Source organism: Antennarius striatus, chromosome 1, assembly GCF_040054535.1.
Source record: "Antennarius striatus isolate MH-2024 chromosome 1, ASM4005453v1, whole genome shotgun sequence".
Classification (NCBI taxonomy): domain Eukaryota; kingdom Metazoa; phylum Chordata; class Actinopteri; order Lophiiformes; family Antennariidae; genus Antennarius; species Antennarius striatus.
Window position 1 is genome coordinate 12,579,649 of NC_090776.1, and position 25,809 is coordinate 12,605,457.

Consider the following 25,809-nt stretch of genomic DNA (forward strand, 5'->3'; position numbering starts at 1 on the left):
CATCCAGCTACAGTGGATATAGCTGCTCTACCATTCCACACAAGGACGTGAAACTCATATCTATCCATGCATATTCCATGACTCTTAAAGTACAGCTAATACAATTAGAAATTTCTCCGCTATCATATCTCATCCCAAAGAGAGGGTCAATCCACAATGTGTGTCCCCTTGTAGTTCATATGCACTCATACAGACTAGCTTCCTAACAGAAGCTACAGTACTCAGCATTACTAATCCAGTTTGTGACGTGATGCTACTGTCCCCCTGATGAGGAGCCATTTCAAGGTTCCTTCAGAGGTTGGAGCCCCCAAATTTAGATACTCCTTTCTATTAGTTTCAGTAATTTCTCTGAAGGCCAATCATATCAACATGCAAGACAGATTTTCTCTCTGTCCCTTAAATGCTATAGTATACTGATGGTATGAAACTACAATGACAGTATTGCTTTGTGGGCTTCGTTCTGTGTAGGCTATCCCAGTTCTGCTTTGATTGGTTTAAACGTTAGTTATTTGTGTCCATACAAAATATCTATTTCTTCACATGAATTTATTCAGCCAGGATTTTGCCATAAACAACTATACATTCCATTTGACTCAAACTAAATTTTGGACTGGAACTGGAATCAATTGATGACTTTTACAGCAAGTAGCCCACACATCTTCATTAGGGTAATCCTCACGCTGAAGACGTGCCACAGACCAAAATATACCACTATGAGTATACTCGAGTTACTACTCACAAATTGAAGCTTATTATTAATGGTACGAGGAGTGATGTGAATGTCATTATTTCTTTCTATCACTCCTTGGAGGGGAAAGACGTCACACACAGGACTGCTGCAAAGGGCTTTGATTTCACAGATGAAAAGCGACTGACAACTACTGCAGCCATGTGCAAACAAGGGAAAAGAAATACAAGACACCAGACAACGTAATTTAATGAAAATACCGACTATAAATATTTTTGCACGAAGTCAAAAAGATGGCATTTACACAAAGACACCAGGAAGGCAGTGGCTGTATTACGGAGCAGTGTAGTAAGATTACAAAATGGAGCCGATTGGTGGGTTTGCTCTGAAGAGTCGCAGTTCAGCAAAATGTTCCTTTCTCTCCGAACCTTCAAGATCATTTGCTTCATGTAAAGCGTTAAAAACACGCATATCAAACCAACATTAAAAAATTCACCTGGAAGGTTTTCTAAGCTCTGCATAATAGAAGTGTATTGGAGGAATAGGAGAAGGTCTATAAATGGGAGGAAATGATTTGTTTGTGTGGGTGGAGGATGGATGATTTATGTCTACGTGCAGACTCAGATTAACTTTCATCCGATCGCTGCAAGTCATCACGGACTTGACTGCATTTGTGCACACAGAGCAGTAAGAGCTTAGAGAAACACTCTCATGGGTGCATGCATTTGTTTTCATGTGCGTGGGTTTACATATTAAAAGCAATAAAAGGAGCTCCATATCTTGCACTATGTCAGTCTTATGCCTCTTCCTGTGCAACCTAAGCAGCATCTCCTTTATCACCTAAAACATATGAATATTGATTTAGACTATGAAATCCATGGTAATGACTGAATCCTCGAAGCTTTCAGATCAGAATACTGGTAAAATTAGTTCCACCCCCAGGCACAACTATTTTGTTTACAACAGAAAAGGCACAGGAATTATTTTTTTTTAAAGCCTATGTTACTTCACGCATTAAGTGCAGACGATAAAGGGAAAACAGAAGCTTGCCGGAGTGTGTGCATGATTTACAGTGACTTTTGTTGAAGGAGGAAACAAGGCAAACGGTCAAGTGCAACGCCCTTAGTTTCCTGCTAGCAGTGCTTCCTCAGGAACCAGGGCTGCTGCAAAAAAGATGGAGATGGGGGAGGAGACTGTCAGGGAGTGAAGGCGAAAGGTACGCTTGCAGTGTAGAAACATACCGGTGCAGCGAAATGTGGAGACGGAAAGGAAATGGTACCAGATACAAAGTAGAGGAGAGAGAACAGACATGTTTAGAAAGACAGTACATGGGGAGACGTAAAGCCAAGTTCACGAGGGAGCAGCCCAACGGCGCACCAGAGATCAGCAGACAATCTAATCTGTCCGAGGCAAATTTTAAGAGAGGGACACAGTGCGCACAAGTACAATGAGCATGTGTGTGTTTGTGCAATCAGCAATGTGAAGTGTGTGTGTTGCCACAATGACGCTTGGATAAATCATCGTAAATTATGCAGGGCTGGCAGGCAGTCCAAGGACTACTGACCATACTCATTATTTTAAGTTTGACGGACCTGCAAGCCCATTTCAATCAAACTGGACAAATTAAGCACAGCATTAATGCACATTCATATTAGAATAGCTTTAAATTCAGGTACTCAACATTTTCAAAATGTTCAACCTAATAATCAATGAGGTATGAACCAAAGTACAACCTCTGACAGATGTGTTGAGAAATAAAATGCTCAGGGCAGACTATGTGCACCTTGTTTATACCTTATTGTCTTGTGAGCATGAGACTATTACGAACCTAAGTGCCCAAAAACACCAGGCCAATAATGGGCATCAGCCAATGTCAGGCTGCCTTTAAATGCTGCATTCCTTTTTGAGGTGCGTACCACACCACTAGCACAAATCAACCCTCATTGGCTGAGAGAATCCCTCAAGTTACTCAGCGAAAAGTGAATCAGTGTATGAGAACAGAAGGAGAGAGAGGCAAAAAATGCTTCACTCGATCATATTATCTTAACAGTGACATGTTCATTCAGATGTATCCTTTAAAAGCTAAGGGCTCCATGATCAACAACACTTCCATCATTGAACAAATGTACGTTGCGGAAAACACAAAAACATTTGATAGAACTAGTTTCTCAGTATAATCTGGATAACAAGTGTTTGGCTTTTTTACTCTTTGTCTGGTTTCAATGTTCAGGGCTATCGGACCCGTTTCAGGCTATGTGACGTTACGCAACAGTCAGTCTCAGTTCCTTCTTCAATGTTGTTTTGGTGTGTCTGAGGGTTTAATGGCCAAAGTCTTGCATGTTAAAATTACCACAATGTGAACACAAGTTCAAAATAAGATTTGACAAGATACCAAACGTGTTACAACAAAACTCGCAGGAAGCGAGATTCTATCTACAGCTGACAGCACGCTGTGCAAGAAGGAAAATAAAAACGTAGTAAACCCAAATTTTTTGCAAATAATTTTTTTTTTAAATATTACTTGTATGGTAAAACATCACATGATCCTCAAACAGCTTAATTTTTTTTTTTTTGGGGGGGGGGGGGGACTGTACTTTCAGAGAAGCTACAGTGAGCAGTGATTGTGAGTTAAGAATAAAAGACTGCCCTACATCCACGCCAGAGATAACACTGCTGGCTGCTGTTTCTATAAAAAGATCCACTGCAGGGAGTATGAGTGACATGAGCACACACACCCTCACAAAAATACAGATGGTGACAAAAACAAGTCACTATACTTTTAAGGAGGAAGTTCCTGGAATCTAAAGGATTATTAAGATTAGAGTCTGGTTGACTCTTGTAGCCCAATCACAGGTCTGTCACTACTCCAAGCTTTGGCAGAAAAACAACAAAATGTTGGAATGATTATCAGTAGCTCGGGGCCAACTTCAGCTGTCTTCCATTTTTGTGGTTATAGTATTTTCATCTCTCGTTCTTTCTGACTTCTTTCTAAGCAAAGCAAATACATCGCTGTTGTGCAAATGGTTTCGCAACAAAGCTCAGAGACACGATGTGGATGTAAAAGTCTCAACGGAAAAGGGCCAAAAAACAGAACTGACTGCCTGTCGCTTTAAGAAATGCTGTGCAGCCAAATCTTCAGGAGGTAAAGTCCCTGTGCAGGCTGACTAGAGATGATGGGATTTTCCACTCGGTGCTGACTGCAACGGTTAAACATCAGCTCCAATTCCTACCCCTGCACCAAAGTTGAGCCATTTTATTTTTCCCTGCTTTAAAATTGGCTTAGTAAAGATATTCTCAAAAGTATGTAATTTTAAAAATTCTTCGAGGAGAGAAAAACACGTCATTTTTAATGTATTTAATACAGTCATTTTTGTTATTATTTTCAGGCCAATTATTAAATACTAGATTTGTGAGAAAAAACTCCGGTTCTGTCTCAGGGACAGTCTTCTTTTCCTTTCGGCTTTTCCCTTCAGGGGTCGCCACAGCGAATCAATTTCCTCCATCTAGCCCTGTCCTTTGAATCCTCTTCTCTCACACCAACTACCTTCATGTCTTCCCTCATTACACCCAAAAACCTCCTCTTTGGTCTTCCTCTAGGCCTCCTGCCTGGCAGTTCAAAACTCAGCATCTCAGGGACAGTACCAAATTAAAAAGACTAAACAAAATCTTTGTGCAAAAGATATAGTTTTAAAAAATACATTTGATGCAATGAAATTGCACACAATTGTGCAGTTTACTTTAAAATTATGAAGACAAAAGTTTAAGCCTGTGATAAAAATACGCAAAAGTAACATACTGCTCTATGATCAATGGCTTGTTTGCCAAATGACAATCTTAGCATTAGCGCAGGTGACTCAATGTTTCAAATTTTGACTATTTTTGATCTTCATGTTACTCCAACTATGCCTTTATGACACAAGCAAAAGTATTCATGAAAAACGTTATCTACGTCTGCCCATGGTCAAACATAAATAATTATGAGTTAGTTCCGAAGTTGAATTCAATCATCAGTTCTCAGAAAATGTTCCTAAACTGGATAAACTTCTACTCTACTCTCTACATCTGGGGACAAAAACTGTTGCTGGTGGGAAAATACTGATTTCTGCAACTGATGCATGATTTAAGGACAACAACAGGTACATGACTTGAGCATGGTATGATTGTAATATTCAATGCAACAAAGGCATCGATGGGAGAGAAAATCAACCGTGGATGCGGATAGACACACATGCCATCAGACCTCTTGCAGATGGACATTATGGCTATTATGAAGGGGGCATGATAAAGACAAGAAAATACTAGCACACCATCCAGTTCTATATGTCTTTTTTTTTTTACTGTCAATGCTTTGGTCTAATTAAAATGGGAACTGCGTTTTTATTTTTCTCCAATGCAGCACTATTGCTAGTCTGAACATGATTCTCTCACTCACACCTCTGAGGACATTGAGGTTATCCTAGAAAGCTGGACGAACTCAGAAAAATGACACACTGGCCTGATTTGTCTGCAACCTCTAATGACTTACAGAACAGGCTTCTTCCACCTGCCAACAGCACAACATGATCATCATTACGGTCTCCTTGGAACTAGAACTTGAAACCCTTCAGCCCATCTAGGCTTGACTAAGTCTTATAAAAGGACTTGAGCTATAAAATCCATGAAGGCTGTTACACGCAAAGTACGGAAAGCACAAAAAGCAGTGTTTACAACAGGTGTGACATTAGGATGCTGTTAGAACAGACACCGGGGTGAATTGCAGTCTCTTTACAGCCACCAGTCTGGTTTTTAAAGACTGAAAAGAGCTGAGTGGTGAAAATGCATGTACTGGTCAAAAAAGGGTGCTTAGATCCTTTTGTTAAGTATACCACCCCACGGCATGCTGGGGGGAACACAAAGTGTGGCTCCACGTATTGGTGAGCAGGGTTAAAGGCCCCAACTGAGGGATCTCATCTCTTTGGTATTTTGGTATGCCTTTGCTTTTCATTCACATCCCACCAGCACAAGCGCAGAGGCCCATCGCCCCACAGTCCTCCCCTCCCCCTTTCCTGTTGTTGCATTTCAATGTAAATGGGTGGATGAATGGCTGCAGCTGGCCCATCAAAAGGCCAGCCTCACTGAAGGGCCTTGGTGATTGAGATTCAGCCAGCCTGCTCCACCTCTACCGTCCCCCCACCCAGCACTTTGTCCCAACACCCCCACCCCCATCGCAGTTTATGGCCAGTACCTAACGTGAAGAGGTCAGTTAGGCACAAAAGGGCTCCAAGGAAACCGACGCAGGCCTTTGCCTCCAATGGTAGCCGGCACGAAGCAATTTCTCAGAGTGGCAATAAATCCCAGACATATTTTATTTATCTCAGGATGACATGGGATGGTAATGCACGAGGCACAAGATCCTATTCCATCGCTACGGCCATCGGAAAGGTGACAAGCAAAACTGCTTTCACAAATACTGCATTTGTCATCAAATTGGCTGGGGAGGTGATTAGAAATGCACTGAACAGTAACTGATAGATACATGCTACTCATGGCCAACAAGACACTTGCTCATTTAATATTTTGATAAAGTCTGAGCATATCTGACGCGAGTAAAAAGTGAGGACGTAGTAAAACAACCTCTTTACATATACTTTGCAATCTGCAAAGTACATGGTCCAAACTGCAGCTGTGTTGTATTGAAACTCTTTTCATCATCTAATTTTTAAAAAAAAAATTTATATACTGATCCGATCCCCGAAGGGAAATCAAGAGCATGAATGGAAACGATTTTAAAAAGGGCCTAAAGTCAGCAAAGGAGAACCAGAGGTGGCTAGCAAGCCTATCTTCCCTCGTTCTGTCTGTCAGTAACAGATCGAACAGACCAGACTAACCGAGCCCAGAGAGACAAACCAACAGCTTCCAGATTCCGCCGACTATCTTCGGGATAACTCACCATCCTGGACAAGCTCCCACTCAGCAGGACATACAACCTGGGCTTGTGCTAGCTTGTTTTAGACTGTGTAGCCACAGTGGCGTTCTTTATTTTTACGGAAAAAAGGCTAAAACTTACAACTTTTTCGCTCGCTATTTCCGCTAGCGCCACTATTTTCTTTAGTCATACTAGATCCTAGTGCAAGCCCAGACAACCAAAACACAGATATCTCCACCACCCAACACTCATGATTATTAAGACTGGGGAATGCAACCATTAGCCTACGAGCGTTACCTACTCTGATCTCCTCTTACACATACGTCACAGAGAAGCGCAGCAACAAGAACCATTCCTTATCCCACCATAGCCTGTTTACAAGGAAGTTAATAATACCAGCACAACAATGCTTAATGTTTATAACATTAAATAGTAAACCCATAGCTATGCAAGCAAAAGCTGCAGGGTGCATAACACAGTAGTGTGGGCAGCACGTTGTAAATTTAAAAAACATGGAAAAAAAAGACTATCTTCCCTCTTACATGACAGTTCTAAATAAATAAGGCAAAATTTTCTCCAACAATTCACAGTTGTCCTCCTCAAATATGTTGTGTGTTAACAGACCAACACCCTGAGGTGAATTAGAAATGGGTGAATACAGTTGTGGGGTACAAAATCCAAGACAAACCGGAGGGGAACTTGAACACGTCTTATTAAAATTCATAGTCACAAGAGGCAAGAACATTTCTCATCACCTAGAGACCAGTATTAATGGAGCAGTGGACTCTGAAATTGCAAAAAGCACCATAAACTTTTCATTTTCTTCATATTCTTAGCTGCAATTTCCAAGTGGAGGAAAAATTTAAATTTAGTATCATCTGACAGCAACTCATTTCTAACAAAGTTATCACGTGACTGACCATCTTTGACAAACATCTACCTTTTTGAACCCAAACCACCATCACGTAAGTGAGAACTATCGTAGCCTTTCAATTGTGTCCAATGACGTCTTTATTTTTCTGGTGTTTCACTGCAAATGGCAATGGAAATCTGTTATAACACAGGGCTTATTTTACAGCAGTTTTTTCAGAGTTGATGGACTCAATAATGTTGGCACGCAAATCACAACCACTGATATACCCTCATAGCAGACGATAACCACACACGCCCCACCTGCAATGCTTTAACAGCTTTCACAAGGTTTTTAAGTGGTAGCGTAGAGCTGTGTGATGCAAGTTTTCTGCATAAGGGCATTATGATTAAGTGTATCAGTGATTTTCCTTTGAAACTGAGAGCAAAACACATTGCTCTTCCAAGCTTTGGTGACTAAAATCAAAAGTCGAGTCGGTAAAAAGCACATTTCTGGAGAAGCAGCAGCGTGCCAGTATACAGATCCTTTCCCTTTGATGTGCAAGAGACTCGGAAGAGAAAATATTATCGCAAGCAGTGCGGTGGAAGGCAAGGAAGTAAGCACAACGTAAAGACGCCATCAACCATCAGGACCTCCTAAACCCCTAAAATGAGGCTCTACAGTCCCTTAGGGAAACAGCAGGATCCAGGGCCCGCCATTTTGTTCCATTTCACTTCGAGGATAGGAGGAGGGGGTGAAGGACTAGGCTGAATTTCAAAGGGCTTCAGATGCCATTTGAGTATCCGCAGAGATTTAACTGGTAGAACAGCAGCCATAAAAGATTTACACTACTTCAGCAGCGAGAACGAGGGGAGTGAGACAGAAAATGTGGGGGAGAAATGCAAAGGCAGAACAAGACAGGCAAAAAAAAAGAAAAGCGGCAGTCGCCATGCTTGTTTACCTAAAAGGACCACACTCTTAGCATGGGGGGAGGGGAGCCCTGGTATGGACAGAAGGCTGGCTGAGTGGGAGCTGGTAACTAAAGGCTTCCTCTTCTTTTAGCATTAGTCATGGTGTTCTTCCATTTGTACCTCAAGAACCGTTCTGTGCGATTTTCAAAGATATAAAATGTAAAATATTCTATGTATGACATCATCTACCCACACATTTTCTTATGTAAGTACTTATAGAGTGAAATGGAAACAGAAATATTCATATCTGTCAATGTAATATCAAAAGGGGTATGACATGAATGATAGATGAAGCAAACAATAACGCCAATCGTTAGTAACAAGATAATCCAAGTACAATGGCCCTTTTTTAGCTGACATCATGTTTCTCATAATTCCTACTTCCAGGCTACCGTTACTGAGATTAAAACACACAATCAATAGTGGGCGTCAGCACCAGAAGCTAATGAGCCCAATAGCATGTGTGACAAACCTACATGTGGACACCCCAGAACAAAGTGTGAAGGAGGATATCATGCTTATGTAAGGTTAGTCGGCAATGCTGATCCTTGGAAGACGAAGGAAAGACCTGTGAGCATATGTAACAAAATTGACCACTACTAATGGCTAGCAACAATCGCTGTGTGATTGTCTGATGTATTCTCTTGTAAACACATAACATAAACAATATCCATGCTATCAGCACTGGCTTGCATTCTTTGTAGTTATTGCTAACATCCTAACAACATTATGTTTGGAAATTCCTGGTTGTTACAGTAAATTTTTCATGACTGGCTTTCAGTAATCAGCTCTGGGGTAAAGATTGTCAAAATTGGTTGTCTTTTTTAAAAAACTTTATTTAACTGGACAGTAAATGGTCCAGTAAAAGAAGTCAAGTTCTACAGACAAGTATAAGGTCCGACTGGTACACAGAGTGGATTTCACAAAAACCATATGGCTCCATGTAAAACCAAGGGTCATTTCATTCATCTGCAAGACCATTTAGGACATTACAAATTTATATAGCAAGAGGACTGGTGATGAAGAATTTACTGTGGGACGCAGATTAAGTTTAAAAAACACACTTTCTGACGTGATGCCTTTCAGTATCAATTCTTCTCTCTTCTCTTGATTTTTACTGATTATTTTCTCAACATCACAGACGTTGCTCTAGGTCGGTGAAATGTTAGTGTTCAGCACTTGAATCAGTTCTCAACCTGGGCTTGCATTAGGAAGTAGTAACACCAAGCCACTGTGGCTCAGTGTAAAAGAATTGACTAAGCCACAAACAGCCACATTCTGTGTCCAAGACAGCAGCGCAGTGCGCTGACGACCAAACCTAGTCCTGGGAGGGGGGTGTAGGGGGGATACCCCCCACAGGGCGGGTACGGGGTGCCTTCCCCGGAGAATTTTCTTAGAAAATGGGGTTGTTTTCCTGCATTCTGATGGTAAAATCTTCTGTTCAGTTTACCTACAAAAATACACTAAAGTCAACAGTTCAAGCTAAACTATCTTTATTTCTATCCTACTTTATGCAGGTATAAATGTGAGATCCAACAATTGAAAACTTGCATCACTATTTGAAGATACAAGTAAACATTGAGTAATATTTTGTATGACTAAGTTTTACTTAGACTAGAAAACATTTTAGCTTTTACTTGGACACTTTTATTTTAATAAATTAGATTCTTGGCATTACTCAATGTTTACTTGTAAGTTTTACTTGGACTAGAAGACATTTTAACTTTGACTACCACCAAAACCATTGGTATGCCATAGTTTAGTTTAGCTTTGTTATTTTAATTCGATAATATGATCTGTCGTACGCCAATTCGCGGGTTTAGCTTGTAAAAATAGAATCATTTTGTTTTTCATTGGACAAGAGGAGGTCGTGACTCGAGTGCATATTTAATGATCGGGAACATTCGGGTCACTTCGGCTATTTCCGTCGGCATGCGGAAATAGCCGATGGAAATAGTGGCGCTAGCGAGAGAAAAAGTTTGCTATCGCTTGGGGATTTTTGGTAGTCCAAAAAAGTTGCACGTTTTAGCCTTTTTTTTCCTAAAAATAAGAACGCCACTGTGGCTACACAAGCTGAAAATCTTGTAGCCATATGGAATTTACTTCGCCTATGGCAACGTGGCGAATGGCTAGTGCAAGCCCAGTCAACATCAACACATATTCAAACATAAGTTCGCACATCTAGTCTGACAAAAAGTGTTCTTTCTGATAGTTCTGAACATCATGTCTTAGAATTTCAACGTGACTGACTCGGTCTTAACTTGAGTTGGTAGAGAGACTGAAGAGTTGTGAAACACCAGCAGTAGCGAGGAAGAAAAGTAGAACGGTTTCCTGCTTTCTGTTACACAACACATGTACAACCTTGAGGTGTAGTCACTTCTCACAAGCTTTCTGAACACAGACATTCATTGAATATGATTTTACTCCATGGAAACAGGGTGAACCTTAGCTACCACTAGCAGGAACTGGATGGGACACAATGTACAATCAGAAATGTCAAGTGGTATGGCAATTTTCTGTATTAATAATTTATCTTGATCTTAACCAACACAAAGTTTGACCTCCAATAACAATGGTTGGTGTCGTTGATGAAACAGACTATTTATGCGGTTCGTGTCATCAATGAAGCTACAAAAATACTTGCCCCGTTCAAGAAACTTGCTGATGGGTCGAGCATGGGTTAAGAAACACCAATGTAAATTTTCCTTAAAATCACAGCACTTTAACACAAATCAGTTTACTTACAATAAGTAAGGTTTTTTCGAAAACTGGCCCACCTCCCCAGTTCCAGAGAACAGGAAATAAAAGCAGGGGAGCCTCGTCAGAGAAATAACATTGCTCTTCTCCAGCACAAATACAAAAATGTAAACATCTCTCGAAGTTGCTACTGCATTACCGGATTTTGTGCGAAGCACGCTGTACGTCTACGATGCAGGAAAAACAGTGGCAGAGCCTGCAACGTGAATCCCGTGAATGGCTATTCGCTGGGAACCGCAAGCCCACTCTCCAAAGGATGACGCCCTCAAACCTCTTCAATACAGCTAAACAATAACAAGAAAAAGAAACAGGCACAAGCACAGCCTCTTCAAATGGTTAAAAGTGATGATTGAGAGGTGACACTTCAGCCAAGCATGATACTTTGACATGACTAATATTTTTAGAACTGTAAATACCAGCAAGCCACTTCTTTAAACTTCATTTAAATACACACAAACCACAATTGGGTCATTACTACTGTGCAAGACATCTCGTGAGTGTTCTCCAACAAGACATACACGATTAACATCAATACCAATACTAACAAACGAGGTACATGGGTGCCCACTTCATGACAGACGTGTGGAAAATGTGTTCAGATTTTCCTACATGGGTGTAAAGACATTAAATGGTCAGACTGACTAGCAGAGGCTGTGACACAAGGATTAGGCTTCACGTCTTAACAGAAATATGAGCTTTGCGGACTTAAATTCTACATCAGAGGGAACATAATTCACAATGTAAACATCGCTGGTATGGAAAGGTGTAAGGGATAAAATACATCCTTTATTCTGCAAAAAAAGGACAAAAGAAAAGCAGACGTTTACATCCAAACACCTCACATTGTTAATTGACATGTACAACATGGTGATAGAAACTGAAAGGGGGATTAAACTACAGCACAGAGAAATAAGACCTGCACAAGCTCAAGGGACACAGCGATATGCATCGCTGCCTCTGCAGTGTAGTCAGCACGAACGCCCCAACAAGCTGAAACACACTCAGTATCTTGGTGGAAAACACCACCAGCAGCACTGCAGTGTTTTCCTCAGCATTGGTACTGCACCAAAGTGGAGAGCTTCTCCTCCACATTACAATTCATCTCCAGCTCATCTCATACCTCCCCATGTTGTGTTCCCTCTAACAGGCTTTTCTATCAGGGAAAATGGACATGCCACTAAACTATCATAATTGTTTAAGTTATCCATCCATATGGCTCCCTGTTGGGCCAACGACATAAAGACATTTCCTGATGAATTCTGAGTATTTAAAAAAAGACATTTCTTTAAAAAAAACACCCTCAAAACACACAGATCTCCTTCAATCCCTTTAAATAATGACAATCCAGTTCATTGCTTTCCATATAGCCAGGACTGGAAAACATCTGTTGAGCTTTATACTAACCAAATGGACAAGACGTAGTGTTTTATGCATTTATACATACAGTGCACACCTGACTGGAGACGCAGGTAGACCAAAATTGCTTTTCATGGACAAAACAGGCCAGCACATGGGTTTATGACTTGAATTCCATTTTAAAATTCAAAATAATGCTGGTTATTGCCTGAGATTCTGCCATGCCCCTGAGTATGCCACTAATTCCCAGCCTAACGTTGCTCTGACACAAGCTGTGGATCTTTTCATTAACGCTAACAAGACACACCGACCAAAAACACGCACAAGATCCGTTCTTCTGTTGTTACGCACAATGTATACGTACGTAAAGGAGGCACTTCATGCAGCACTAATCTTTTTAGATGTTAAAACATTAAAAGGTGATTATAAAAACTCCTTCACACAGTCAGCTAAGCCATGACAAAAAAGCAACAGAACATTATAAAAATAGTGTTAACGTGTGATTCACAAAATCCATGCCTTCTCACGCAACATGTGAATATTTACACAAACACAACAAAACAGACGAGCTCCATGCAAGTACATGTTTAGATTTCCCAGTGAAAATATAAAACAGCACATAAATACGTTACCTTGAGGCACATTCATGCTTAAAATTCTAATTAAACGAAGATATTGCAAGTTGACCTCTGTCCAACACACATCATGCCGATGTAGCCACTGGGGCAGCATTTGGCAATTTGTTGATGACCAGTAAATGCGACTTACCGCTGTTCGACTTTCCAAAACTTCAAATGGTTTTTAAAAATTCAATGTTTAGTCTATGCCGCGATGATTTCCACCGATGCTGGATGTTCCCATTTGTTGCAGTCGGTTCAATATAGACTGGTCCTGTGACATCCGCATAAACTCACGACCATAGCAGCTCGCTAGAATCGAGGCAAGCGCTAGCTTGTTAAAGCCGTGGAGACCAACAAACAGACGTCCACAGAAGAAAACAATAAAATATCCACAAAAACTCGTTTACAACGTAGCTATTTCATCTTCGCCGCAAACTATGAACGTTTGTCAATCCATTTGTACAACGGCAAGCTTGATTGAACGACAAAAAACCAGCAAAAAAATCACATTTGTGTCGGTTTAATCCTCTCCGTCAGCCCCATTCGAGCGGTTTTCGAGCGGCCTTTGACTTCAATGTGTGGACGCTTAGGACGGAAACGATTCGGGAATGTAACGAGCGTTCTGATTGGACCGTGAGCTGTGGGCGGTTACCTTCTTCAGAGGAGATGAAACAGACGCCATTTTGGATCCTTGAAGCAGTTCGTTCTCCCTTCAGAGTGACTGTTAACAAGGCTCCAACGTGGCTGAACGCGGTTCATAGTTTCAAACGTAAGCGACCACACTCCATTATGTAGTTGGAGACCGAGGAAAGGAAATGGAGTTCATGCACTGGGTGCACTCGTTTTGTGGATGTTTGGAAATCTTAAATTTGTTCAACTTTTAAGTCTACAAACGTTCTTCAGTCGAATTTATTGAGTATATATTTCACGTTATGAAAAATGAAACGCTTAATCGTAGTCCCATTTTAAACCCTGAATAGTTGTTTATATATTTTCTTTCGTGATTTGACTGAGGTATTACCACAAATGACACATTAATGTGGGTATTTACATAAAAAGCATAATTACAAAGTATGATTTAAATCAATTAGACGTATAATCACAAGTATTCGCTATTTATTTTGGTGTTTATCGCGACTGTGTTGCGTGTCAATGGATGGTTTTAGCAGAAACGGGGCCAGAACTAAATCGGGGCGTCCCGGTGAACATACTCAATGGACCGAGAGTTAAGATGAAAGGGGAGATGATAAAAGAAAAGCTCCCATTGGCGAAGAGAATACATCTTTATTCTCATTGGTTTAAAGCAATGTCAGTCAATTTGACCTGTACACGTTACTCATCACGTCTTTCTTATTTTGCATACAACTACACAGTAGTAAGAGATTGTAATCTGGATTATTTGGTTTAAGAATCAATTGGTTTAAGAATCTCTCGGATGAGTCGTCTCAGCGGCACAACATGAGTGAAAAGGACGTCGTTGCCATTATTATTACTATTTAATAATAATTATTATTATTTCATCGGATGATTATTTGGACAGAATATCACGTAATTCTATGGCCTGCACATCACAAAGTTCCAGGGGTGCCAATTGTAAAATGTGTGACGTTTATTTTTACATTTGAGTCTCATGCTTCACAGCAAAATGTATGTACAGTATACGTGTTCATTTTGTCGATCCGAGGGCCACCGAATCCAAAGCGTCGTCTAATGGACCAAGGGCGCCCTCTTGTGGAGAACACATACAGTCAGTGGATTTGTTTAGTTCTGACTTCTTTTAGAGAGTTAAATTTTACTCTTTGCAGCATTCATCACACCAACAGATAACGTAATCAATTTGATTTTTGGCTGGTGGCTTAAAATTTAAATGTTTATATGCATTAAGACTGTTGTTTATGTTTATGGATGTAATGAGGGAGGACATGAAGGTAGTTGGTGTGAGAGAAGAGGATGCAGAAGACAGGAGTAGATGGAGGAAACTGATTCGCTGTGGCGACCAATGAAGGGAAAAGCCGAAAGGAAAAGAAGAAGATGCATTAAGACTGTTGTAGCCATAAAATCACATTCACTGTGCATGTGGGTGAAATACTTCATTGAGCCTGAGGAGGGCGCTGTTTTAATTCTTGTTGGTTTAATGTCTGCGCAAATGTGGCCGCAGGTTGGAGCTCCGCGAAGAAAACGACACAGCTAAAGATGAGAGGTCGAGGCAAATTTGCGTTCAAAGGATCGGAAAAAACGATATAAGTCACTCTTGCGCGCAATTTAACTGCGATCCACACAGCGAGACTAATTCGAGAAGTAATTTTAAGTTAAATTTAGTGTAAATTCGTATTGCGTTGTCCTTTCTCTTATGTACGTAATCAGCCCGGGAAGTGCTTGTTTGTGTCGGTGACATTTTTGCTGAGTTCTATAACAGAGGGCTAACCTTTCATCTAGGAACGTAGTGAAGATAAACCCGCACTCGGTTTTAGTTTTAGACAAAACTGTTCGCTCTATTGTTTTAAATGCAGTAATCGTGACTTAAGCGACAGCATGTATGCGTTGTGGCAGCAGTGCGCTGCCCTCGGTCCCAGACCCAGCACCGCTAGAGGAGCTTTGTTGTCACCGTCGAGGCGAAACTACCGTTTGTTAAGCAGAACCTCTGGATGTAGCAGTGGAATTAAACCTGTCCCGAACAGCTGGGATGACGTCAGACAGGTGTTCGGTTCCAAATCAATGCGGACAGTCACGAGCCAGCCGCAGGAACTCCTCCAGGTGAGCCCCCCAAAAAAAACAGTGAACAGCTTTAATGGAGTGAAGTGTTAAAAACTCTCTGAGCTCTCACCTGTCTGCCGTCCACACTCTTTGATGATGTATATATTATAATTATGATTGTGTAACTTTATCGTGGTTTTTTTTTCTCTCTCATTATTTTCCTTATTTATTGCTTCTATTCCCCTGTAAATTAATTTCGTTGCAATGAAATTGTTTTTACTTTCATTTTTAATTTTCTCTTATTTTGTCATGATTAAACTTAAACATGCAGCATCGATGTTTCCATTTTAGAGTCTTCTCCACAGACCGCTGGGTCCTGGCATGGTGGGAATTAAACCAGAGTTAATCAGGAGGAATCTGTTAGGAAATCCTGTTGTTCTATTAAAATTATTAGGTAAATACTATTCCTGGCAATTATTTAACTGCTACCATAATATGATGTGATTTAGAGCTGCTAAAGATGAAAAATGCATCGATTTCAGGAGCAGCAGACTTTTTCAGTACATGTCAATCCAAGCAAGACAGGAACAAAAGCAATGGACCAAAAGGGAAAAGTCCAAAAGAAGATAAAGGTAAGAGATGAATAAGCTTTAGCTGCTTGCCATCTTGCTATTTAATCACCAGATCTGTGATCTTAATCTCTTTCTGCATGATCAACTTCACCTCTCAGAGGACAAGAAGCGTCGTGATCAGGAAGACATGAACTACCGCGAGCGTCTGCGGACCTTCTTCGTTATAGCGGTCATCATGAGCCTGCTGAACTCTATGAATTCCAGCAGTGGTACCATCACTTGGAATGATTTTGTCAATGAGATCTTGGCCAAGGGAGAGGTGTTGCGCGTGCAAGTCATTCCCGAGAACGACATCGTAGAAGTCTACCTCCATCCCGGAGCAGTCGTGTTTGGAAGGCCTGTGAGTTGTGACTGATCCGTTTTAAAGATTTGGCGTCTGAACCTCTACCGCAGGGCCCTCGGTCGAAAACTGATTTCCACCGAGGGCCACATGAGCATAACGGCCGTCCCCAAAGGGCCAGATGAAACTTATAAATATAACTAAATCTAACTCAATGTAATGTAAAATAAATGTAACTACTCCCTAATGTTAAATAACTCTGAATTTATTACTTATTCAAGTTACAAACATTACAGTTGCACAAAAAAAATGTTTTTTTGTTGCTCTGTTGTAATAAATCCTTTTAATTTCTCAGGTTATGAAACCCACATAACTCTAACAATCAAGGATCAAACTATCCAAGTGAATAAAGAAAAAGTTAGAACATTAACTTTGTTGAAGAGTTTTTTGTCAGAGTTAAAATGAGCTTAATTACTGCATTGTGGGAAATGTAGTTTTGAATAGGTCGAAGCACACTTTTGACCTACTCTTATCTAGACACTGACCTTTTATGCTCCCGTGGACCACATGAAATGATGTGGCAGGTAACATTTGGTTCCCGGGCCTTGAGATTGACATGTGTGCTCTACAGGCTGATGTACACGCTGACCTCTTAACTTTCTGGACGTGTCTGCTTTTGCAGAGGCTGGACCTCATGTACAGAATGCCATTTGCCAATATTGACAAATTTGAGGAGAAGCTGAGAGCTGCTGAAGACAAACTGAATATTGACAGCAAGGACCGGATACCTGTGTCCTACAAACGCTCCGGGTTTTTTAAAAAGTAAGAACATAGGTGCAGACTCTGAAAAAAATAAATATTAATGAGGATACTGCAAAGGTTTTAACTAGGAATTTGAAGGACTGTTATCTCTGTATAGGTTAAATAACGTGTCAGAGTTAATCCGTTTGATGTTTTCCATCTGTTCACAGTTTGTTGTACACTGGAGGGCTGGCTCTATTAGGTGGGTATGCTCTCTGGTATATGTCCCGAATGACGAGCATCTTTGGCAAAGGCGGAAGCTTCAGTGCTTTTGTGAGTGAAACCACCAGTACTAATGTTCGAGTGTACATTCAGGGGTTGTTATTGTGTTTTCCAGTGATGTATTTAATGCGTATTCCAACATACTTAACAGAATCAGTATAAGACGGCTAAGTACACCATAGTGGATGCCAGTTCAGGCAAAGGTGTGAGATTCAAGGATGTAGCAGGCATGCATGAGGCTAAGCTGGAAGTGAAAGAATTTGTTGACTACCTCAAGGTAAGAAGTCTGGTGTGGTATTAACAATATGTTCACGCGAGTCAAATAAGTCCCCAATTTCAGGCCAAGCTGACCGTGTCTGTTTTCTGTTGTCAGAATCCAAAACGATACCTCCAGCTGGGAGCCAAGATTCCTAAGGGTGCGTTGCTGCTTGGACCTCCAGGCTGTGGGAAGACCTTGCTGGCTAAAGCCGTAGCCACCGAGGCCCAGGTCCCCTTTCTGGTCATGGCTGGCTCTGAGTTCATGGAGGTTGTTGGAGGTATGTAGAGAAAGCCCCAGCCGTTACTAAGTCGTATAACGAATCATCACAGATCACAAAAGAGTAGCTGAGTGTGAATGAATGAATGAAAGATGAATTCATTCATGCTGTGTCTAGGTCTGGGTGCTGCTAGGGTCAGGGATCTGTTCAAAGACGCTCGGAGTCGCGCTCCTTGCATCATCTACATCGATGAGATCGACGCCGTGGGAAAGAAGCGCTCCACCACCACGGAAGGATTCTCCAACATGGAAGAGGAACAGACCCTCAACCAGCTGCTAGTAGAGATGGACGGTGAGTCAAATGAAGGAGTACAGAGACGATTGTCATCAGACGTGGGGGTTTCTTTTTTCAGTTGTGAATCCTGACTTTTGCAGGAATGGGAACTACGGATCATTTAATCGTCCTTGCTTCCACTAACCGAGGAGACGTTTTGGACCACGCTCTGTTGAGACCAGGCAGACTGGACCGGCACATCTTTATAGATCTGCCCACATTGCATGTACAGTAATCCAACGCCGTCACTCTTCATTAAACAGCGATGTGGTTGCGTTGTGTGCACCAGAGATTAGCTGTGGACAAAGGCATTAAGGCACACCTGTAAACATCCATTTAAAATTAGCTGTGGTAGTCACAGGTTAAGCTCACACGCTGGAACTCGTTTAGTTGTGTGGAAGGTTTACACAGACATGAGTTAAATCTGTTTCAACTCTTGGTCGTTTCTCAGGAAAGGAAGGAGATCTTCGAGCAGCACCTGAAGTTGTTGAAGCTCACCAAACCTGCTGATTTCTACTCTCCTTATCTGTCTGAGTTGACTCCCGGCTTCAGCGGTACACCTTTAATGTTGTCTCTGAACTGAAATATGTTTTCATCTGTCACAGTGGCGACCAGTCCACAGGTATCACACAAATTGGTGCTGCAAACTTTGTCTCTGCAGGCGCAGACATTGCTAACATCTGCAACGAAGCTGCACTGCATGCGGCCAGAGAGGGACTCAAGACAGTCCACATCCGTGACTTCGATTTTGCAGTGGAGAGAGTGATCGCAGGTAAGATGTCGTAAACTCAGTATCGTGGGGGTGGGGAAAAAACGGTGCATTTCATATGTAGCGTTGGCAGCTCGGGTAATAGATGAATTCGTGTGTTTTCAGGAAGTGTAAAGAAGAATAGGCTCCTGTCTAAAGAGGAGCAGAGGTTCCTTGCCGTCCACGAGTCGGGACATGCTTTAGTGGGGTGGTTGCTGGAGCACACAGATGCCATCATGAAGGTAACGCAGACCCACCTACACGTGGTTTCATTTTTTTCTTTTGAATAAACGACATGTCCTTAGGATTTCTGTACAATCAAATAATTTAATAGGCCGGATCAGTCTGTCGCTCGATCAGATAAACCTACGTCTCTCTTCTTTCATTTGTTGTTTCATAACCAGACTGTTAACATATACTGCTTGGTGTCAAAGATTTTACGCTCACTAACATACGTGGTTAGTTGAGCATGATAACTGATGGTGATAACTGTGTTTCTCAGGTGTCCATCGCCCCGCGGACTAAAACCGCCCTAGGGTTTTCCCAGACGCTTCCTCGTGACGCCTACCTTTTGTCCAAGGAGCAGCTGTTTGAGCAGATGTGCGTGATTCTGGGAGGAAGAACGGCGGAGGTTATCACCTTCAACAAGAACACCACAGGTATAAAACAACTTTTAGCATCACGTTGAATGAATTCTCCTCCGTAACATGAAGTCATTTGGTTTCTGAGCTAAAGGTGTCTGCTGACCAGCAGACAGGCTGATCGTATGTCTGCGCTTGTGTGTGAGCTTTTCTCACTCCTGTCACCAAGGTGACAAGTTTTCGTTGTCGAGTAGAGTATAACTTTATTCATCCCTTAAGGAGGTTCCGTCGGGGAAATTAATCTCTCTGTCGCACAGAGCACAGTAAGTAGACAAAACACAGAAAAAGCACACAGAAAGCACCAGCACATAGAAAGTAGTACAACACCAAATAGAAAGAATAATAAATAACCCATCAAGCATATATAAATAAAAAATTATAAATAGGCATAGAAATAAAAAATAAACAGGCCTAGTTAAGTATGGTTATAGTGAAATGTCTGTAGTATTTGTATTGTTTTTGCTGTATTGTCTGTGTCATCCCTCAGCTCTCGTGTGGACTTTCTTCTTCTTCATCTCCCCCAGAGAGAGAGTTGAGCAGTTTAATGGCTCGGGGGGGATGAAGGAGTTCTTACGTCTGTTTGTCTTGCATTTTGGGAGGCGCAGCCTCTGGCTGGTCAGGCTTCTCAGGCTTCTCTGGTTGTTGGTAACGGTGTGCAGAGGGTGGCTGACATTGTCCATGATGTCCAGCAGTTTGTCCAAGGTTCTCTTCTCTGCCACCTTTGCCAGAGGGTCCAGCTTCATCCCGACCACCGAGCTGGCCCGCCTGATCAGCTTCTCCATCCTGGAGAGATCCGCCTTGGTCACGTTCCCTCCCCATCACACCACAGGGTACGACAGGACGCTGGCGACCACAGACTGATTCAACATCTGCAGGAAGCTCCTGTAGATGTTGAACGCCCTCAGCCTCCTCAGAAAGTACATCCTGCTCTGTGCTTTCTTGTACAGCTGCCTCGTGTTACTGGTCCAGTCCAGCTTGTTGTCCAGCCACAGCCCAAGATATTTATAGTTCTGCACAACCTCCACCTCCTCCGTTCCTATCAGAACTGGTCTAGGTTGGGGTCTGTTCCTCCTGAAGTCAATGACACCAGAGGTGTTGAGCTGCAGGCTGTTGCTGTGACACCAGTCAACAAAGTCCTTCATCAAGAATCTATACTTCTCCTCATTGTCCCTGATACATCCCACAATAGCTGTGTCATCTGCGTACTTCTGGATGTGACACAGTTCTGAGTTGTAGCAGAAGTCCGCCGTGTACAGGGAGAAGAGGATTGGGGACAAGACAGTCCCCTGTGGAGCACCGATGCTGCTGACCACAGTATCAGGCGTGGAGTCCTTTAGCTTGATGAACTGTGGTCTGTTGGTGAGGTAGTCTTGGATCCAAGCAACCAGGCCAGGGTCCACTCGCATTTGTTGGGAGTTTTTCCTGTAGTATACAGGGCTGGATCGTGTTAAAGGCACTTGAAAAATACAGAAAAAGGATCCTCACAGTGCCGCCTTCCTTGTCCAGATGTAAGTGGGCTTGGTGTAGCATGTGGAGGATGGCGTCGTCCACACCGACCTTTTCCCGGTAGGCAAACTCTAACGAGTCCTCAGCATGGTGGACCTGAGGCCTGAGGAGATTGAGGAAGAGCCACTCCAGAGTCTTCATCAGATGCGATGTGAGCGCCACCGGTCGGAAGTCGTTCAGCTCGCCGGGCCGGTTCTTTTTGGGAACTGGAACGATGCACGACGTCTTCCAGAGGGTGGGACCTTCCTGAGACGCAAGCTCAGGTTGAAGACCCCTTGTAGCGGCTCCCCGAGTTCAGTGGCACAGGCCTTGAGTAGATGGGGGCTCACCCCATCCAGTCCTGCTGCTTTTCGGGGCTGAAGCTACCTCAGTTCTCCTCTCACCTGGTCTGCCATGAAGATGGGAGGAGGCTGTGATGGTGGTGGGAGCTGGGGGGTGGAGGGAAGGTGTCTGACAGGGAGGAGGGCTTGCAGATGAGAAAGTGGGGAAGGGAGGAGAGGGGGGAGCTAAGGTAGGTGTAGGTGGTCTTGAGGGAGGTAGAATAGGTGGTGGGATGGAGGGGGGGGGTGCTCGTGGGAAGGGAGGCTGAGGGGGACTGCTCCGCTGCTGCAGAGAGGTGGTGAGTAGGTTTGGAGGAGAAGGAGGGACTGGGGGAAGAGGGATGGTTTGGGGCTCCCTTGTACCTACAGATGTGTGGAGGCTGTGGGGGGGAGGTTGAATGGAAGGAGGGGGGGGCTGGGGGGAGGGAGAGGAGCAGGGGGTGGGGGGTGGAGAGGGGCCACTTTGCTACTGGGGAGGGGGGAAGGAGGCCATGGGGCAGGGTTGAGGCTGGTGAGCTGCTGCTGAGGGTGATGGGGGGTGCTGCAGAGATGATTGTCAGGAGCTGATCCAGAATGTGTGACAAAGACAACATGAAGACCATCCCCAGCTCAGCAGCAAGATGAACCTCATCAGTCCCTCATTCATCAAACATGTCATATTAATTCCTTTTTATCACGTATTACCAACACCTAGTGAACGGACAAAGGTCATAATGTCTGTAAATTTGCATTTAGATCTATTTTATATCAGGTTTTACTTTTAGATTTTAATGTATCGCCATTTTAAAGGAGCGTTGACTGGTTTACATTTTTATTTCGTGATAACCCCACCCCCTCCAACATGACAGCTGATTCAAAGGAAGAATAGTCTTGTATTCTGTGAGGTAGAGCTCTGTCTTGTCCTCAGGCGCGCAAGACGACCTGCGTAAGGCGACACACCTAGCCTACGCTATGGTGAAGAACTACGGCATGTGCAGCAGCATCGGCCACATATCGTTCCCGGACCAGGAGGAGATGGGTGCCATTAGCCGCCGCCCGTTCAGCAAGGGCCTGCAGCAGCGGATTGACCACGTGGGTTCTGAAGCGTCTTTGCTATAGCCCACATTTGTTTGCGTCAATGTTTTTCGCATTGACGGAAACGTAAGCCAGTAAAGCCGTGACGACGCTTGTTTTTGTTCCAGGAGGCTAAGATGCTGTTATCTCAAGCTTACAAGCGAACTGAGAAGCTGCTTCTGGACAACAGAGACAAGCTGACTCTGGTGAGTCGTTCCTTCTTCCTCCGTACGCGCGGTGTGTTCACACTGAAGCCTGTCACCGTCTGTACCTCCTTTCTGTCACCTCAGTCACACCTTTCTGGGCTCTCTTCTTCCTAGTTGTCCGACACGCTGTTAGAGCGAGAAATGCTGAACTATGGTGACATTGAAGCCCTGCTGGGTCCGCCCCCCCACGGTTCCAAGAAGATCAGCCCACAGACCTGGCTGGAGGCTGAAGGGGGCAGAAGCAACACCGGAGAAGACGACAGTCAGCCGCCTCCCCGCAAAGACACAGTGGAGGACGTGGATCCACGGGTGGTCCCAGCTTAGAATCTATGCCCCAGAATAATCTTCCACTGCAGCATCAGGGACGGGTTGATTCTCTGGGACCTGACCTGCTCTTCACTGAAGCTTTGTGTGCCCTAAAGACATCAAAGTTTCTTCAAACTCTGTAATCCATGCACACCATGACATGCTACCTTAATTAGATATTATGGAAACGGTCTAAGATAGCTAATCAGTGATTACTTGATTATTATGGGATGAATTTGAAGAATTTTCTTGTGTATTTAGTAGCCAGCAACATCATTATACCATGGAAGCACTAAAAATAAGCTCCTGTTTTCCAGCAGGATGTCTCTTCCTTACCCTAATGTGCAGATGGTCGAGGAAAACCTGTTAAACATTTGCTGTAATTAAATTAAACAATGATATGTTCTCTCATAGAATTCCCAAGGACGGGCTGCTAATACATGAAACAGATGTAGGATCATTTTCATGTTAATGCACTGGAAAGCACGCCAGTTCAGATTAGACACTTACATCAGAGAAGTCGTCGTTTCACATCTGCAAAAGGAGAAACGAGTCTTTTTTTTTTTTTTAAACTCAGTCCTTTTTATTTTGAAAAATGAATCGACAGATTGAGTCAGGTGATCAAACAAACAGCTGCGGTTGTCGTGGTTTTGAGGATTGCAGTAGATTGTTGTGGACAGTAACACTGGATTTAAAATATTCCTTTACGGATCAGTTTGACGCTCTGGTGTTTGAATGAAAAGCTTTAAGGATGTTTTATTAGATGAGATGTCAGATTAGTGTTTCTGGTTCAGTCACTATAAGCAAAGAGCCAGAGGTTGATGCTTCTAAATATTTAATAAAGTTTTATATAAATTTTGTGTGTTCCTCTTTGTCATTTTATGTACATTTTTGGTATTTTACTGTAGAATCTTCAAAATTACCATAGTATAAAGGTAGTAAACTTGAGGCAGAGTTTGCTGATTAGAAGGACAAGCAGATGTTTTCAGATCCACTTGCAAGGCTAAAACCTGGGATTTTTTTTAAAAACCGGAGTTATAAACCGTAAATCAACCCGAAAGAACTGCAAATTAACATGAACCTATTGTCTTCAAACTGGTTATGATCCTGGAGGACAAGATTTTGTTGGTTTATCGAATATTTGAACACCACATCACTCACTTTTCCTTACTTTCGGAGAATCGGTCATTCCACTGTGTCATTTGGCCCATCGCGCTACCTCACAGGCATTCAAAGCTTTTCTGGAAGCAAGTATTAAATACGACACCCATCACATTTCATCCTCTGAAACCAGAAATTACTGCATCCCTACAACCTGTAAAGAGGGTGTTATTTGATAATGATTACATGCACTACATAAAACATCTACATTTATTCTGTTGACAGTAAATTTTAAATTAACTGAACATATTAAAAAACACTAGTCTTCACCTTCAAGCAATTAGTTTACAGCATTTTGTGTGCGACGATATTTATGAAGCAAAGGTTGGAAGATTCTGTGATAGAAAAAAAAACAAAGTCAATATCAAAGCAAAATCATACAAAATTAACGCCTATAAAAAAATACCATGCTTTTTATATTTCAGGCTTCACACACATTCTGTTTGCCTCGCAGCGTGCACATCTCATGATGAGCACATCATGTGATTTTACTGTCTCATTTCCTTCTGACTTTACCACAAAACCAGTGAGCTGAATCTGATGGTTCTGTCTGAACGATCCTCAATAAAACCCAAGGCGCATGAGATTGTAGGAAAGTTTTTGTCCACTAGAACTCCTGAGGCTGGCCTCGCCACCTTAACGTGGGTCATACATGTTGGCCAGTTTCTGAAAGCGTGGCCCCCAGTCGTTCAGGTAGTCGTAGTCTTGGTCTCCATCAGAGCTGCTCGAAGAAATGGTGCTGAGGCTTCCTGCCAGGGATCCCTCCCCCTCGTAGTCGTAGATGAGGGCTGTGTCGTATGGAGGTACGTTGGGATCGTTGTCTGCTGCCTCCAGGCCCTGAGGGAAGAAAGATCGGTCCTTTAGTTCTTACGGACAAAATGAGTGGTTGGAAATGTTGTTTTAATGCATATAAATTTCATTTATCCCCGAATTTGAAAAGTATTTCTAAGACAAAGGTTTGTCAATGTGATGAAAAGCCATTCTTAGAAGAGCTCCTCACGTCGTTGATGTAGTCCTCGATGTCGGTGGGGTCTGCCGGAGGCCTCCGTGGGTAGGTAGGGGAGGGCAGGTTATGGGGGGCGTCTTTCCTGAGGGGCTGTCTGCCTCGGGGAACACCAGACACCGGGTAGCAGGACCCGGGGGTCGAAGGTGCATCGTGGGGATTCCAGAGAAGGTCGATGTTAAAGGCGTTCTGCAGAGGACGGGGTCACAGGTGTCACTGCTTGTTCATAGAATGTGCAGTATGTAAGCGTAATGTAACTAGGACTGTAACATGTCATCGA

The 25,809-nt window shown here is 42.7% G+C and overlaps 3 protein-coding genes across 5 annotated transcripts in view; 1 reads left to right on the forward strand and 2 right to left on the reverse strand.

Moving 5' to 3' along the window:
- Positions 1 to 13,704, reverse strand: part of ankrd11 (ankyrin repeat domain 11) — a 105,429-nt gene extending 91,725 nt beyond the window's left edge. For all 3 annotated transcript variants that reach the window (XM_068329511.1, XM_068329332.1, XM_068329417.1), the window contains exon 1: positions 13,296 to 13,704. The gene's annotated coding sequence lies outside the window, so the exon portion shown is untranslated. The remainder of the gene's footprint in view (positions 1 to 13,295) is intronic.
- Positions 13,705 to 15,302: 1,598 nt separating this feature from the next.
- On the forward strand, positions 15,303 to 24,467 carry spg7 (SPG7 matrix AAA peptidase subunit, paraplegin). The gene is made up of 17 exons (XM_068336180.1): positions 15,303 to 15,901; positions 16,193 to 16,295; positions 16,384 to 16,473; positions 16,572 to 16,813; positions 17,436 to 17,575; positions 17,725 to 17,827; positions 17,928 to 18,053; positions 18,150 to 18,312; positions 18,430 to 18,603; positions 18,687 to 18,811; positions 19,037 to 19,139; positions 19,247 to 19,357; positions 19,460 to 19,575; positions 19,836 to 19,992; positions 22,708 to 22,871; positions 22,982 to 23,059; positions 23,174 to 24,467. Exons 1-17 carry the CDS (start codon positions 15,680 to 15,682, stop codon positions 23,381 to 23,383), a joined length of 2,427 nt encoding a protein of 808 aa, XP_068192281.1. The 5' UTR covers positions 15,303 to 15,679; the 3' UTR covers positions 23,384 to 24,467.
- A 176-nt stretch (positions 24,468 to 24,643) lies between these two features.
- The window catches only part of cdh15 (cadherin 15, type 1, M-cadherin (myotubule)), a 28,264-nt gene continuing 27,098 nt past the window's right edge, over positions 24,644 to 25,809 (reverse strand). Inside the window, exons 13-14 of the mRNA XM_068336306.1 lie at positions 25,527 to 25,718; positions 24,644 to 25,363 (exon numbers count right to left, since the gene is read on the reverse strand). Of these exons, the coding sequence (XP_068192407.1) occupies positions 25,163 to 25,363; positions 25,527 to 25,718 (393 nt within the window). The 3' untranslated portion in view covers positions 24,644 to 25,162. The remainder of the gene's footprint in view (positions 25,364 to 25,526; positions 25,719 to 25,809) is intronic.

Bases quoted from the DNA above. Each gene is read 5' to 3' on its own strand.
- spg7 (XM_068336180.1), top strand. From the start codon at position 15,680: ATGTATGCGTTGTGGCAGCAGTGCGCTGCCCTCGGTCCCAGACCCAGC. The intron at 16,474-16,571 runs GTAAGAGATGAA...TTCACCTCTCAG, and splicing joins AAGTCCAAAAGAAGATAAAG to AGGACAAGAAGCGTCGTGAT. The intron at 16,814-17,435 runs GTGAGTTGTGAC...CTGCTTTTGCAG, and splicing joins CAGTCGTGTTTGGAAGGCCT to AGGCTGGACCTCATGTACAG.